Source organism: Tauraco erythrolophus, chromosome 2, assembly GCF_009769465.1.
Source record: "Tauraco erythrolophus isolate bTauEry1 chromosome 2, bTauEry1.pri, whole genome shotgun sequence".
Taxonomy (NCBI): domain Eukaryota; kingdom Metazoa; phylum Chordata; class Aves; order Musophagiformes; family Musophagidae; genus Tauraco; species Tauraco erythrolophus.
The window spans coordinates 98,750,609-98,766,436 of NC_141466.1; the positions used below are offsets into that span (position 1 = coordinate 98,750,609).

At 38.8% G+C, this 15,828-nt stretch overlaps 1 protein-coding gene across 5 annotated transcripts in view; it reads left to right on the plus strand.

Moving 5' to 3' along the window:
• Positions 1–9,823, plus strand: part of ZFAND3 (zinc finger AN1-type containing 3) — a 141,416-nt gene extending 131,593 nt beyond the window's left edge. For all 5 annotated transcript variants that reach the window (XM_086631671.1, XM_086631670.1, XM_086631672.1 and 2 more), the window contains one exon: positions 9,430–9,823. In XM_086631671.1, coding sequence (XP_086487797.1) covers positions 9,430–9,584 — 155 coding nt within the window. In that variant the 3' untranslated portion in view covers positions 9,585–9,823. The remainder of the gene's footprint in view (positions 1–9,429) is intronic.
• Positions 9,824–15,828: the final 6,005 nt, after the last annotated feature.

The window sequence follows — 15,828 nt, forward strand, 5'->3', positions numbered from 1 at the left end:
GTCACATCCTACAGGAATCAACTTTGTGAAACGAGAACTGATGTGGGAGATGCAGTGTTCTTTTGGTGTGTTCTCAGCCCTGCAAACATGGAAGTTAAATGTTCCTTTTACAAGCGTAGCGGTGATATTAATTCCTCCTTGCAAGATCACATGATTATTCAAAAAAGCAAACTCTCTTTATCTACCTACAGTCTAAACTCTTAATTTGGAACTTTGCTACTCCTCTCCCTCAAGTTACTTGTACATTAGTGGTCACTGTTTGGCACTGCTGGTAATGCTGCAAGTTGTTGGGAGCAAAATGGTTTCTTCCAAAATTCTCTTGTTAAATTAAACTTTAACCATTTTTTTTTCCTTTGTGCTTCAACAATTGCACAAGTCTTTTGGAGAAAAGTGTTTCTTTCAGTTATAGAATCATAGCATCATAGAATGGTTTGGGTTGGAAGGGACCTCGAAGATCATCTAGTTCCAACCCCCCTGCCATGGGCAGGGAAACCCTCCACTACACCAGGTTGCCCAAAGCCTCATCCAACCTGGCCTTGAACACTTCCAGGGATGGGGCATCTACAACTTCTCTGGGCAACCTGTGCCAGTGCCTCACCACCCTCTGAGTGAAAAATTTCTTCCTTATATCTAATCTAAATCTGCCCTCTTTCAGTTTAAAGCCATTGCCCCTTGTCCTGTCACTACACGCCCTTGTAAAAAGTTCCTCTCCAGCTTTCCTGTAGGCCCCCTTTAGGTACTGGAAAGCTGCTATAAGATCACCCCGGAGCCTTCTCTTCTCCAGGCTGAACAGCCCCAACTCTCTCAGCCTGTCTTCACAGCAGAGGTGTTCCAGCCCTCGGATCATCTTCGTGGCCCTCCTCTGGACTCACTCCAGCAGCTCCATGTCCTTCTTGTGTTGGGGACTCCAGAGCTGAACACAGTATTCCAGGTGGGGTCTCACGAGAGCAGAGTAGAGGGGCAGAATCACCTCCCTTGACCTGCTGGCCACGCTTCTTTGGATGCAGCACAGGATACGGTTGGCTTTCTGGGCTGCCAGTGCAGATTGCCAGCTCATGTTGAGCTTCTCATCCACGAGCACTCCCAAGTCCTTTTCCTCAGGGCTGCTCTCAATCCATTCTCCGCCCAGCCTGTACTTGTGCTTGGGATTGCCCCGACCCACGTGCAGGACCTTGCACTTGGTCTTGTTGAACTTCCTGAGGTTCTCACAGGCCCACCTCTCCAGCCTGTCAAGGTCCCTCTGGATGGCATCCCTTCCCTCCAGCGTGTCCACAACACTGCACAGCTTGGTGTCATCTGCAAACTTGCTGAGGGTGCACTCGATCCCACTGTCCATGTCACCAACAAAGATGTTAAATAGCAGTGGCTATTATACTGAGAAAGTATGAGACAAATTAAAGTGCTAATTTCTGTGAAGTTGCATCTCACCACAGATGAACTGGGATCACGCCCCAGTTCTCTAGATGTTTCACAGCAGTGGTAACCCACCATTTGTGCTAGCTGGTAAGTCAACTTGTAGCATCACAACTACTGCTTGTGCCTGGCTGCTGTGGATTGCAATTTAGACAGAAAATTGAGGACAGTGTATGAGGTTGGAAGGGGAGCCTACAGATGAAATGCGTAGGCTGGTGACTTCTTGAGGGTATAAAACAGTTTAGAAGTGAGCATTGCATGCTGTATCTGGGAGTAATCATGTACCAAAGTTGCACCGTTAGACTGTCTCTGATAGATGTTGGCTTTAATTCATGAATCCATAGTGGGGAGAAGAGGTTGTGATGTAAAAGTAGTTACTCTAATGTGCATGTGATCTGTAGAGCAGGAAAAATATTTGGTCTAAACCAAAAGATTAACCACCATTATTTTGCGGTACATGGCGGAACAGATACGATCCTGACTGAGACCTACGGTCTTTAGTAAAACCTGACCCACAGCAAACTTTTTTTAATTGCAGCTTACTATTACAAAGCAGGTGTGCTGTATTTATCGCTTTGATTTGTTGAGGATTCTTTGAAATTCAGAAATAATTTCCTGAAAACCTCAGTTCTGTTTCTGAAGATGCTCCCTACTTCTGCGGTGTTGGCACCCACTAGAACAAAAGCAGGACTTGAATCTAGGAGAGTGCCATATCTTAATTTTTCCCACTCCAAATACACCATCTTCAAAGAACCAGGAGGAACTGTTCCTTTTGAATTCTTCTTGGTTCCAAAGTCAAGGAGTAGAATAGTGTCTGACACAGAACCTCCTTAAGAATTACTGATAAAAACAAACAAAAAAATCAGGATGTGCTCTGTCCTCAAGTGATATAAATTCTCTGTTCAAAACTCGTGTCACATTTAATGTAGAAAAAAATATTTGACAGCTTTCTGTGCGAATAAAGGAGTAAGGTAAATAGGAAAGTGAATTTGAAATTAGCACAAATTGGGATAAAAGGTGGTTTGTTTGCAGTCTCCACAGTGCAAAACCACATCTCTTGCAGGCTCCCTAAAGCAGCTTCTCAGGCTTACAATCTTCAAGAAAATAGACAGAAGACACTTTGAAACACAGGTTATACGTGACTAAACTTGGAAATACAAAGTCTTTGCCTTGCAGTCTAAAGAATTCTTGCAGAATCTTTAACCATACCTGTCCAGTGGCTGTTACAGGATTAAGATGACATCATCTTTATTTTGTATGCAATTTCTTCCATTCAGTTCCTGGACAGTTTTTTTCACCAATAGCTTTTTTTTGTCTCCAGTGCATGCTCATACATATTGCTTTACCCTCCTTGTGGTAGACAGCAAAATAGAGCAAGAAAGGAAAAAAAAAAAAAAAAAAATCTTTGTTCGCTTCTTTCCTCCTAAGCATAAACCCAGTAGTAGAACTATAAAACGAATCTGCAGTATCTCGTAAGCATCCTGAGTCTCAGACATAAAATTTTATGTAGCATCACAGATGTCGCAGAGCTGTGTGCTTCTAGCATGAAACCTTGAGATTATGACTGACTTAAGAGCAGGATGGAAGTCCCACATGCCTGTTCAGTCCTGGAGACAGATTGGCAGAGTAAAAGAAACATTCTAAGGTGTTTTATACCACCTCTTTTCTTTTCCTCTTTTTGACTCAGTTATTGATCATTTTGGTGGTCATGAGTAAATATAGACGATCCATATAAAGAAGAAAATACCGAAAGGCAAGTTGCAGTGACCATAGCAGATGGCTTGAAAAATGAGTTAATAAGCAAAGTACCCTTCTTCCTACTGTGTGTTTCCTGAATCTTTTGCAGCTGTGCTGTTTGTGAAGGAATGTGGAACTGAAATGCCTTGAGAGGACAATTTTTAACATAAGGTGCATTAATATTTAGAGACTTATAACTTTGAGCACTTAGTGGATGGGGAATGTTAACCTCTCTTTTGTGGGTGGAAGTGGTAGAAAGGACTGCCTCAGGCTATGTTTTGTGGAGTTTTAATAATACATCTATTTGGTTAAAAAGCTTCACCATAATGTGGCTTACTCCCTTTTCCCCTTGGGAAGGTATGACAAGATTCCTAGCCAAGTTATTCTGAACTACTTAGCACTTAATCAAAGTCTATGATATCTTGCAAAGCTGGGAAAGGGAAACAGGAGAATAGTTTAGCTCACTTATTTCCAAAAGCTTGTTATTTAGCTTGTTGGGGTTTGATTTTGTAGAAAACATCAGTAAAAGTGAATGTTCCTTGAGTTGTGTAATGAAACCTGACAATGCCAATGCAGAGCATTCCCCACAGAAGAGAGAGGAGATAATTAGAGCATATGCAAGAATGGAGCTGTCTACAAGGAGAATAATACAAGATATCAGCAGAGTAGAATATTTTTATACTGTAAAATAGCAGTGCATACAAGCTGCACTGGAAGGTTTGCTAGGCTGGACTATAGGACACTTTTACTTCCTTCTATTGGTGCATGTTCTGTTTGAACAATCTTCAGAATGTTAGGGGAACAAGCTAGATTATATTGAGATCCAGGAGGCAAGTGTTTTCTGAGGTAATCAATGCACAAATCTTTAGGATCTTGGCTTTGTATCTTGGTAGCTATTTGTTCTACTCCTACATTCATTTCTTACCTATTCCATGTCTTGAAAAAAATTTAAAAAATATTTCCTTCTCGCACTTATTTTAAAATAGCTTTATTGTTACTATCATTTACAACACATTAAGTCATCTTCCAGTTGGAAGAGATGGGAGAGACTCATAAATGTTAGTTTGGGGATTACTAGACTCTTTTGGGAAATAACGTCCAATTATTCCGAACAGTGCTATAGCAGCATGTATCACTGCTTGAGCTAATCTTCTCTGCTAATTAATCTGCCTGGTTTTGCTGTGTTGTATGATATTCTGTAGAGATACGCTGTAGATATCTTCACCTTTTAAAGATATGTTAAAATCTGTTCTTGCACAGAAATCTGCATATAGGCGTATGCATACCTTGTTAAATAATACACCTTTGGTAGAGAACTTTTGCAGCACCTTCATCTCTTAAGGTTACAAGGGATTTTTAAGTTCTGTTAAAACTTGTTGTTGAACAACCTTGTTGATTAAAATTTCAAATTAGCAAGAAAGGTAAAATTTCTTGCGAAGCATGTCAAGAAGCCAAAGCATACAGCACAGAATTCTGCATAAGAATAAGTCTATGCCATTATTAAGACTACTTTTGAATAGACTTTGTACAGGAATTTGTACAAACACAAGTTGTTTATTAAATAAGATTTGAAAATGGCTGCAAATTCTGGCACTTTTGAACTTCTGCCCTTTGACTTCAGAATTAAAATTATGAATAGCAGTACTAGTGGGCAGGTAACATGACGTTAAAGTGTCAAACGCTCTGATTTTTTATGGTAATTGTGGCAGCATGCAACTACTTTTTAGGTAATACACATCAAGATATTTCAAATAGAGACACTTAAATGTTTTTAAGCCACTTTGTAAATGTGTAAGCTGTATAAATATTTAATAAGCTTGTTTGGCACTTCTACTGCTTCTCAAAACATGTTTATAAGCAAAACAAACAAATCTGTCTTCCTTTAGAAGCTTTCTGAATGTCTCATCAATGAGATTAGGACCAGAATCTTGGGGCAGGAGGAAAAGAAGCTTCCTTTCTGTCACGATGCCATTCACATTACAGGGATCATTACATTTATTGTGTGTCTTATGTAACAGTGTGATGTTCTCCAGCAGTACATTAGAAGAGTCTGGAACTACTCCATGCCTGGCCAAGGATGTCCACTAGAGTAGTCTCACCAGTAAGCTGTGCTTCTCCATTGGCAGTTTACAGTAATCCAACTATTGGGCGTTAGTGCCATGTTCCAGAAAGTCTGCCTGCTTTCTGTTGAGTTAACAAAGAGAAAAAAGAAATTTAACAAAATAAGGAAACCTCCAAAATTATAATTTGGCTTTTGTGTGGTGGATTATTATGCCATTTAGTTGATTTGTTTCTGGTACTTCACATATCATTTTGTTGGTATTTTAGCAGCTTCCTGTTTTGAGAATTTGAAGACAGAAAGTTAAGAATTAAGTGTAGGTTTTAGTTGAAATACTTGCTTATTGTTATTCCATACTCCCATCAAGCCAGTGCTCTTGAATGTAACAATGAGGAAAATGCAGTCATTTTTCATCATCACTGACACACAGCAAACTGTAGGTCTGTGATACTCTCTCGTCTTGACTATGGAACACTGTTTTGTTTTCTGTGCTCTCCAATTGCTTTTTCCCAGGAGATTCCTCAGGAATGATGAAAGCAACTTCACAGTTGCTTACGTGTGTTCTTAGACTTCCTTTGAATGATTTTTTTTTTTGCATATCGTATGCAAAAGACTCGTGTATGCGTACAAGTAAGGCAGAAATGGTACACTGCTTTATGGCTTTAGCCATTTATGCTCTGGTGATGAAATGGAAGTGGATTTTTGATGATACATGGTGAAGTAGTTGCTGGGGTGCTCAGAGGAGCTCGAAAGGTTTTGAGACACTACATAGTGTTTTTCCAAGATGTTTGCATTAGAGGCCCAAGGAGTAAGTAATTAATAGTTTACTTCTAACATCAGGAAACAACAATGCAATGCTGTGGAGATGTATTATTACATTTACTAGACTGAAATCTTCTCTGCTTGGAGTGGAATTCTGGTATATTTTTTGTTCATGACTTGGGTAAACTAACTTTAGTTGGCAGATGGATTCCCTTTTCCAATGCTGTTTTCCCTAGCAGAAAGTTATTTATTTTGTCTTTCAGTTTTAGTGTGCTAAAAGAAGCATTTCTGCAGTAAAATCCTTTAGGGGAGACAACCTGTATTTGATATCCTCCCATAATGAACTTAGCAGTAAATACACCACAAGAGTTCATTAATCTAACTTGCTTTATAACCATAAAAGCAGCGTTCTCGGGAGAAAAGGTTTCACCTCTAAATCTGGATTGGTTTTAAGGATCAAAATAGAAGTACACATATTGGCTTTCTGCCCCAGTGCACAGAAGTTAATAATGGAACTGTTGTAAAAACTGATGGTCTAGATATGACATCAGGCACTGTGCACATGCAGGCCACAGAATGTGCACTCTGAAGCAGTGGAGAAGCAAGGAGTAAATATAGCAGTAATCATTAACGAATATATCCACTCTGAACTAGTGGGAAAAATGTTCAGAACTACTGTTACTCAACCAACTATCATATAACAGCATTCAAGTCTTTTAAAAATAAAACCTACAAAAATACAAGTTCCAATCTCTAAAGTGCCTTAAAGATTTGGAGTAATGGGCTAAAGATCTGAAGTCTCCTTTGGAAATGAGACTTCCAGAAGATCCCCATTGCTAATTTGACAAGAATAAACCCCCTCTATAAGAACAGCCAATGTATGCAAAACTGTCTTTAGTAGCGTTCAAAATGTGCTTGGGTGTTCTTTCATTAGGTATTGTCAGTTCTAATTAGCAGTACATATTTAAATAGACATATGAATAACAGGTTCAGATCATTTAGTTGCTGAAACTAAAAATACTTTTCCTATAGTCTGGAAAAATGAAAATCTGTTCAAGACTGCATAAGGAAATACTTGACAAACAGAAAAAATAAATAATGTGTTTCATCTGGAACAAAAATAGCATACAGTACACCTGAAAACAGGTGCTCTAAAAAGAACTAAAAAGCGTTCGAAAAAGAAATAAAGATATGGCAAAGCACAGAATAGATTGTATTGGGAGGGTGGCAAAGTAGAGAGGAACTTCATGAAGTTACACTCGTCTACAAAAGGCAGGAAGCTTTGTAGAAGGTGAGAAGATGGGGCAATTGAAAAGTCACATTCAAAAGTGATAAATCATGTTGTCTATGTATTTTCTTATTAGATTTATGGAATTGTTAAAAGGGTATTGCTGAAGTCATGTAGAAGATTGTATACACATTCAAGATCTCTTTTAGGTAACATTAAATAGCGTTTCTACATACGCTTGTTAACCATGTGGAGAGGATCTGTAAAACCCTCAGGATTTAAAACCATTTTTACCTACAAAGGACTGAAATAACTTCAGCCCAGTCTGTATCTACAGGGTTTGTTGCATCTGCTTCTTACACATCCACTGCAGATAAGATGACAAACTTGATTTTTGAGCTCATCTAGTTGAGTATTTATGTATTCTTGTGCCTGCAGTGGACATTGGTTCAGTAATTCGAAGGCTTATTTTAAGAAATAAGGGAAGCCTTCAGTCCCTGCTTTCTGTAAGAGAGAATTGAGTGAAATGCCTGTTCAATATTGAAACTATAGTCCAAGGATGTTTTCATTTTAACAATCAGACCTTGAATTTTTGGCACATCAAGAAAGATATTTGTCACGTTTGAGTGTGGTATGACCCAGATTGAGACTGAAGTGGAGGCAATGATCACACGGGGCAAGATACATATCAATTCAATCTCCATCCTTCCATCCATATTTCTGAATCACATATACCAATACAGAAAACTTGTCTTTTTTGCTTTGTTCCTAGAACTGGGTTTCAAAGCCAGCCACAGATAATAGACATGTCTTTTCATAGCTGGTGCTATTGAAACAAAGAGCAAAGATAAATCAATTTTTCTTCACACTATTTTTTTTGTAATAATTCCATGTGTGATACTTTTTTGCTTTCTGTTTTCTTAACAATCACACTAACATAAAGGTAGCCTGTTGTTCTCTCCTACAACTGATGTTTTATAGTCCAGGAGCTTGAAATACTTTACATGCATTTTTATATATAGTGTGTGTGTATATATATATGTGTGTGTGGAGAGAGATATATATGCACAAACACACTCTCTCTCAATCATTCACTCATTTTTATCCTTTTCCATCTCTTAAATATCATCACTTTGTGGTTTTAATATCTTTTGAACATTAAAGGAGCAGCAGTAATGTAAAACATTCAGTGAGAGGCAGAATGATGCTCTTTGCACCATCGGGCAGGAAAAATATTGCTGCAGAGGCGATATCATATTTTGTTTCATATACGGTGGACTACATGAACCCTGTAACTGTGTGACTCTTTTCCCTACTATATCATCTTAATATTACCACTTGTCGCTATGTAACATTCATTTTAGAGGTAGGAAATTTTAGGCAATCTCTTTACTGTTATAAAGTGTTAGGGCCAAATAAGAAAAAAGCTGATTTTCTTTGTAGACTAGAAAGAGGTGGCTACTGAAGATGCCCTCCTCACCTGTAGGAAAAAGTATTGCCATTCTGAATCGCATGCTCCCTGGAAAACTGAGTAACATTGACTAGCTTTAGACAAAGAGACAATAACCTACGTCTTTTCAGCTACAGAGCGAGATGATGTGCCATGACATGTCCCTATGTCAAATGCCTGTCCTCCTCCCGTACTTAGTGCCAGAACTGTTCATGAAGAGAAGCTTCAGAAAACGGGAGTAGTAGCGGAGCAGTGAACTCTCCCGCAGTCGCTGCCAACTTGAGGTGCTGGCAGTAAGGAGGAAGCAAGGTGCTTAGATTTAACAGTTCTGACTCGAATGTCTGCTTAGTAGCTAAATCTGAAGTACCATAGGCATGAATTTCAGAAGTGATAACCAACACCACATAAAATAGAAAAGATTTCAGTGAAGGTGATCAGCTTTTTAAAAAAAAAAAAGTTTGTTATTATCTGGGTATACCTAATTGAGACGATTTTGGGGGCTTCCTCTATAAGATGAGAGGATGGCAAAAAAATGCCCAAACCTAGTATGACTTGAGCTTTGATACTGTGTTCATAAATACTCAAGAAAATGCAGTAAATAATCAGGTATTTATTAATACCCTGTAAGGAAGATAAGTAAAAACTTAAAGCTGGCATTAATTTTTGAGAACTGAGTAATCTCCCAGTAGGTGATCCTTCACTTCTGATTCAGGTAAGATTCTGCCACTTTAACCAAGTCCCTAACTGTATTTTATTTTTTTTTCTCCCTTTCCATGGTAGGTTATGTGTTCTGTATGTTACATCGCCTGCCTGAACAACATGACTGCACATTTGACCACATGGGACGTGGGCGTGAGGAAGCCATTATGAAAATGGTGAAACTGGATCGGAAAGTAGGGAGATCTTGCCAACGCATTGGCGAAGGATGTTCCTGAGTGCAAGACTGCAACCAAATGCTGTTCTCTTAGTTCACTAATGTTAGCCTTATTTAGGACAAAGTCAGCCAGACACCTTGTACTAGGCAAGTTTCAGACTACAGCCAATCAGTTTCCTTTCTTTAGCCAACCGTCCTGGTACTGTAGTTTAGGGGTTGATGGTGGTTGAAATTGATTTCTGGCTGGTTACTAAGGTGCCTGCTAGCCACCGTGTAAAAATAAAACATGAAGAAACAATATTTTTAAGCATGGCTAGTGGATTTAAACAAAACAAGAAAAATCCAAAGGCTTCTGTTATTGCTGGAGTCACTCTAAAAGCCTTACGCTGGAAACATTCCAGCTGCAGAGTTTAAAACAAGTAGTTGTATAGAAGCTGGTGTAAAAGTTTGCTATGCACATGGCTTTCGGACAAACTGTTTAATGTGCAGCCTTTCACCTCTTCACTGCGAGTGAATCCTGAGGAGGTGAAAAACTACCAAGAGCAGCCACTGCAGCTGCTTAAGCCCAGAAGACCTGACTGGTCACTCGTGCCTTCATCGCGTGTGGCTTTTGAGTTAGGCAGTGTCACCAGCATCAGGGATTCTGTTGGGGTAGGAACATCTTTCTGGTTCTTCCCAGGAAGCCAAAAAGAAAGGGGGACAGAGATTCTTATGAAAAATTTTTATATCTATCTTACTATAAAGAACCTATCAGGGTTTGTTTTTTTTTTTCTTTTTCCTTCTTCTCAGTTAAATTATGATCTCGCTTTAAAGCCAACTCCATCCTAGAGCAGTAAATGGTGCATACTTTTTATGTGGCATCCACAGAGATTCTGCAACTTGTGTGAAGAGATTCCACATACCTTGAGCAGTGCAGCCATTCCCACCGGCCGAAACCTGATTGGCTCTTGTTTGCCTTTTGCTAAGTGCAGGTATCTGATAATTGATCAAATAAGGCTAATTCACAGCACAGTAGCCATGGCTGGATTCTACAGACTGACTTTCTGTAGCTAGACTTATATATTGGGGAAAAAAAAAAAAAAGGACATTTTGTAGCAAACCGAATTCAGTAACAGTATTGGGGAACAACCAGTAGAACACCCTTTATCAGACTGAGTTTGTGTTCCTCACTTCCAGAGTGTCAATGAGATAATCAAAAGGGCTACATCAGCCCTGTTTCTATGCAGCTGAACGCTCTCATGAAAAATCTCTGCCCGTGTCTATTGCAAAGCAAGTATAGCAAGTGAATGTGGAAAGCATTACATGGAGTAGAATGTTTTGGATCTGTTTAGACCTGTGGTTCTGTATTACGGTATGTCACGTTGAGCCGAGCGGAGCTGAATTGCACCAAGTCTTGTCAGTTTGGAAACAAAAAAGCAAACCTAATAATCGGCGTGTCTCCCGCTGCACACAGAGTTTATGCAGGTAAAAGCGATTTGTACCGATGTGGCCCAGCTTCATCCCGAGTGAATGTAGCTTCTCAGTCTGTTAGTGAGGTATTAACAATCAGGTAAACTTGTAAGGAAGCCTGAGCGAGGGAGAGATTTTTGTCTCATCTTCAAATACTGGGCAGATACAAAACATCAGAGGGGTAAAGTAACATGTCACTTGAAAAACCCCAGTGTTTTGGTGAGAGTAAGCTTGTGAGAGTCATCCTCCATTCTGCTTGTTACAGGTAACTAACTCCTTATAGGCCACATTGTGTCGTTACTTTGGTAGCCAGCTAGGAGCATTTAACAAGGAGACAACTAATTTAAAACAAAAGAAGAAAATATATATATGTCGCTCCACACACACACTCAGCATCTGACCGTATTAGCATTAATTAACCATGAGGCAAATCAGAAGTGTCCCATCACCGTAAAACACAAGCTGTCCAAAAGGCAAGCTGTGGGGTTTTTTTTTATTATTGTTACTATTCAAGAATATGAAACCAGCAGCAAATCTTCTGTAATGTGCTGCATTTTCAGGAAATGGTCCTGCTGAGAGAGACTGTCCAAGGATATTATTTACATTTGCCATGAGGAGTTTAAAAAAACATGGATTTTGGCGGCTGCTATGATACGCACTTTCTTTTCCTACAAAATCCTATCATAGCATTTGATGGGCATTCTGATTGATACACAAGACTTTCCTGCATTAATACTGAAGATGCTATTTTGTTCCTCCTTAATATTCTCTTTAATCTCGTTACAAGTGCACAGATGGTTTCAAGGTGGCTCTTGAGAGAACACTACTTAAAGTTCATGTGAATTATGGACAATGTTCACTTTAAACAAAAAAGTTGGGGAGGGGGTTGTTCCTTTGCAGTATCTGTTCTGTGAAGTTTGTTAAACGTAAGGAAAGCTTAAGTTCTTGTATCTTAAAAGAAGATCTTATTTAACCCTTTTGTGTTCTAGATTTACTTACACATGTAGCCTAGAGCTCAGTTTTAGTTTAACATTGTGAAAATATTAAAAGAATCTTGTAACTTTATTCTTTTTCCTCCTGCTAAAAAAAAAATTAAACCAATCAGATTAAAGTTTGAATTCCTTTCTGCCTATTCCAACAGGTCTTGCTATTTTGCACCATTTCTGCTGCAGGTTCATTTAAGAACTATGAATGGGGAAAATACCAACATTAGGCCAGTAACTTCAAACTGAATTTACGATTGGTGGAAGGGGGACAGTATTTTCTACCAGTTTGGAAGGGGAGGATAATATTTCTGCTGAGTACAAGATTAGTGGCTTAGTTTGTAAGCAAACCTGGGTAAATCTACTCTAGCCTGAATATGGGCCAATTTAATTTTGAAGTTAGATACAGTAATCAAATGAACAAATTGGTCGTGCTCTTTAAGTCAGATGCACACTGTGCACTATATCATTGGCATCAAAGTTTTAAAACGTCTTAAATGTTCTTTCATGCATTTTGACAACTTCTGCACTGAGAGCAGCAGTATTCCAAATCATAACACACTGTGTTCATAATGGATAAGTAGCAGAGTACCTATTGCTTCTTAATCATTTAGATGCTAGAAACACAATGCTAATTAAAAAACAATGTGATGTATTAGAGGGAGAGAGAATATCAAGGTGATTATTTTAAGACAATTTTGAAAATTGTTTGGAATTGAAATTGTGGCTGATTTCATGGGACACGTACACCCATTTTTCCCCTCAAATTAGTATGGTACGTTCAATTGTAAAAGTGTGTGATTCTTGAACAACATGGCTGTTACAGTAAAGGTAAGTTCCGTAAAACAGCTCTGCCTTTTCATCACTTTCAAACCTATAGCTGGGTGCAAGCCAAGGCTTTGAGGAAAAATAAGAATTGCCCATGAAGGTTGCGATGCAGAGCCTGTCCTGAATTGCACTGGTTTCTGTTTTGAAGCAGTTTAGTGTCTTGAATGAGAAGCAATGTAACTGGAGAATGAGGCACCTGAGAACACAAACTACTCTTCAGTAGTGCACAGGCAACACCCTGAGAAGAGTCCTGGTGCAATTTCAGCAGTCCAAAAGTAATATTAACTGCTTTTATTTGCTCCATGGAAGGTGATAAATACATTCAAAACTTGAATTTTGCATGACTTTCTTCATTTGGACAAGTTGTAATCCCCTGGCCTCGTGAACACAATGTCCTGTTTATATTTACCTTTGTACTCGTGGTGGGGTCAGTTCATTCTACAGTCATAGCGGTTCCTTCTGCGACTATGCTCCAACTTAGGTATAAATCTGTAAGGGATATAAGCACTTTTTTTTTTTTTTTTCAATGTTTCAGTACAAACACTTGCCAGGGAAGAAAACTGATACTAATGACATCATAAAACTACAGGTTTTATAACAGACTCCAAGAAACACATCAGTGGAGTAACTGACAGCACCTGTGCTTACAGTTGATGTGTACACAGCTACAAGTGCCCAGACAAATGAATTAACGTTCTCTTTGTCTTAATGTAGTTAGTGAAATTGTCAGTCATCAGTGGAACAGCAAAGAGGTGGTCTAATCAAAGTAATCCCTTAATGTCACAATGAGATTGTAGCCAATTCATGCTGGAAATAATTTTGCATGCTCCTGGAAACTTTTGTACCTAGAAAACAAATGGAAATATTTACAACAACACTACTTAAAATGAACTGTATTTTTTGGCACCAGATGTTTATTTCATCACTCAAATACCTGATTAGGATTCTGTAAACAGAACAAAAATAGTATAAGTAGTAGTAGTAAGCTGTGGTTCAACACAACAGCTGATACGGCAGGAGCTGCTGTGTAAGGATACAGTTCTAGTGTAACCAGTTCATAATCTTTTGCTTAGCTGAGACTGTGTCTCTACTTACTTTGCTACACAAAGGACCACACCGGAGGAACAGTGCATAAGATTAAACTGTTCAAAAGTAGTCACAGTGCACACTTTACATGGTGAACTTGCGCAACAGTGGGCTTTATCTCTCACTATCAGCAGCTTTTCCAGGAGAACAAACTGGAAAGGGCTGCTCCTAAATAACAGTTCTCAAAGATATCAGTGAGAAGAACATATTTTTCTTTCTTTTCTTAGTCTTCATTCGTTTTTCCTTTTTGTTAGGCAGTCAGCATGTGTAGCTGGGTATTTGAAAAGAGTTGTTCTTGAATGTTGCTCTTTTGGGCTTTTCAGTACTCACCACAGGGAAAAAAAGCATCAACTATGCTGCTCTTGCAAGCTCCTGCCTGTTAGTTCAAGCAGATTAAAATATGGACATTGGTCTGTAGAAGTGATAGCCTCCTTGTGCATTTTACTACAGTGATAGAAGCTGATAGCCTATCTATTTCTTCAGTTAACTGAAACTTAATACAGAGGTGATTTACTTGTTCGGGATGTTAGGTTATGAGTTTTTTGAACTTCAGTTCTGTGATATTGTTCATATGCACCTTCACATCAGCTCTGCATGCCTCATCTTCCAGTCTGAAGTTGAGTCAGGAGGAAAGAAGGCCTGAAAGCAGGAGGCAGAGGATGCGAATTGACGAGTGCATAGCGATCACATCCACCTTCCTCTTCAAGTCAGCTTGGATCATAAAATGGTGTAGAGGCAAATAATTACATGCCAAACAGCACCAACTTTCCTGACTTGGTACTACAGGAAACTTTTGCTTTATCTTTGTGAATATACCTGTGTAGATTTTTGTCAGAGTCAATTCTGCAATATAGGTTATATGCAAAGAAATGAAACGGGACTGTCATAACTAGAAAACGTTTTTGATGGATTATTTAGTAATAACTACGTATTTTGCTACAGGATCTTCCTATTTTGCAATATGCTGCTATTTTCTTTAAAAGAAAACCAAGCAGAACTTTGTAAGACTAACTGTAAACGATTTCAAATTCAATACATGCATCTGAAACATTAGGAAAAATTACTGAAATTATATATAGTTTTTAAGGATAATGACAGCATCGTCTAACAAAAGTGTTTTTGTTCTTCAAATAGTAGCAAGTGTTGATGGCAATGGTTTAACCATAAGCAGAATGTTCCTTTCTGCTAGGTGTGTGCAAAGCTAATAACATGCAGTAGGATGCTGTGAGTTCATAACTTGTAGCACGGTGCAGTGACTGTAAGTAAAGAGAATAAAATTATAGAGACCTACTCTTGTCTGTTGGCTCTCCCTTCACAAAAAGGACAGAAGGTGGCACCTGCTATTTCCTTCTTGCTTAGGTCTTTTTTATTGTCTGAGTTGCTGAAGACACTTTCCTTCCCTCTACAAAGAGTGCTCAAGGAGGATGGAAAGCTACATTCTAACTAGAGTTCTAAACATTTCAGGGTGGTTTCTTTTTTTTAAAAAAAAGAAGAAAGTTGACATCTCTGAAGGCAAAGTGTTGAAGTCATCTGCTGTATCAGAAATGCAACACCAGAAGGAGCTCTCTTTAGGGTTCTCAGAACACTTGAAAACTTTGGGGGTTTTTCCACCTCTTAAATTGTTTAGAGTCTCTTTGAAGCAAAGTAGCAATCCTTAAAAACAAACAAAATAAAGGCATGGCACTGTATCATCTTTTGAAAGGAAGGCCTGTATGATCAGCACTTCTGCATTAAGAAAGCTAAATGAAAGGTTCGTCATTGACTACTGAAATGCTTAGTCTCAGCTCTCTACTTTTCAAAGGAGCAAATATGTGCGAGACTCTTGGAGGAGGGAGAAGAGAATCTGAGCCCTCTGCTACAGAAGCGAAATTCAGAGTTCATTCTAGCAATAGTTTGATTTCCTCCCCCTCTGCGGTGTTTACACTACATTTGCTTTAGATTCCTGAAAGCTTTAGCTTG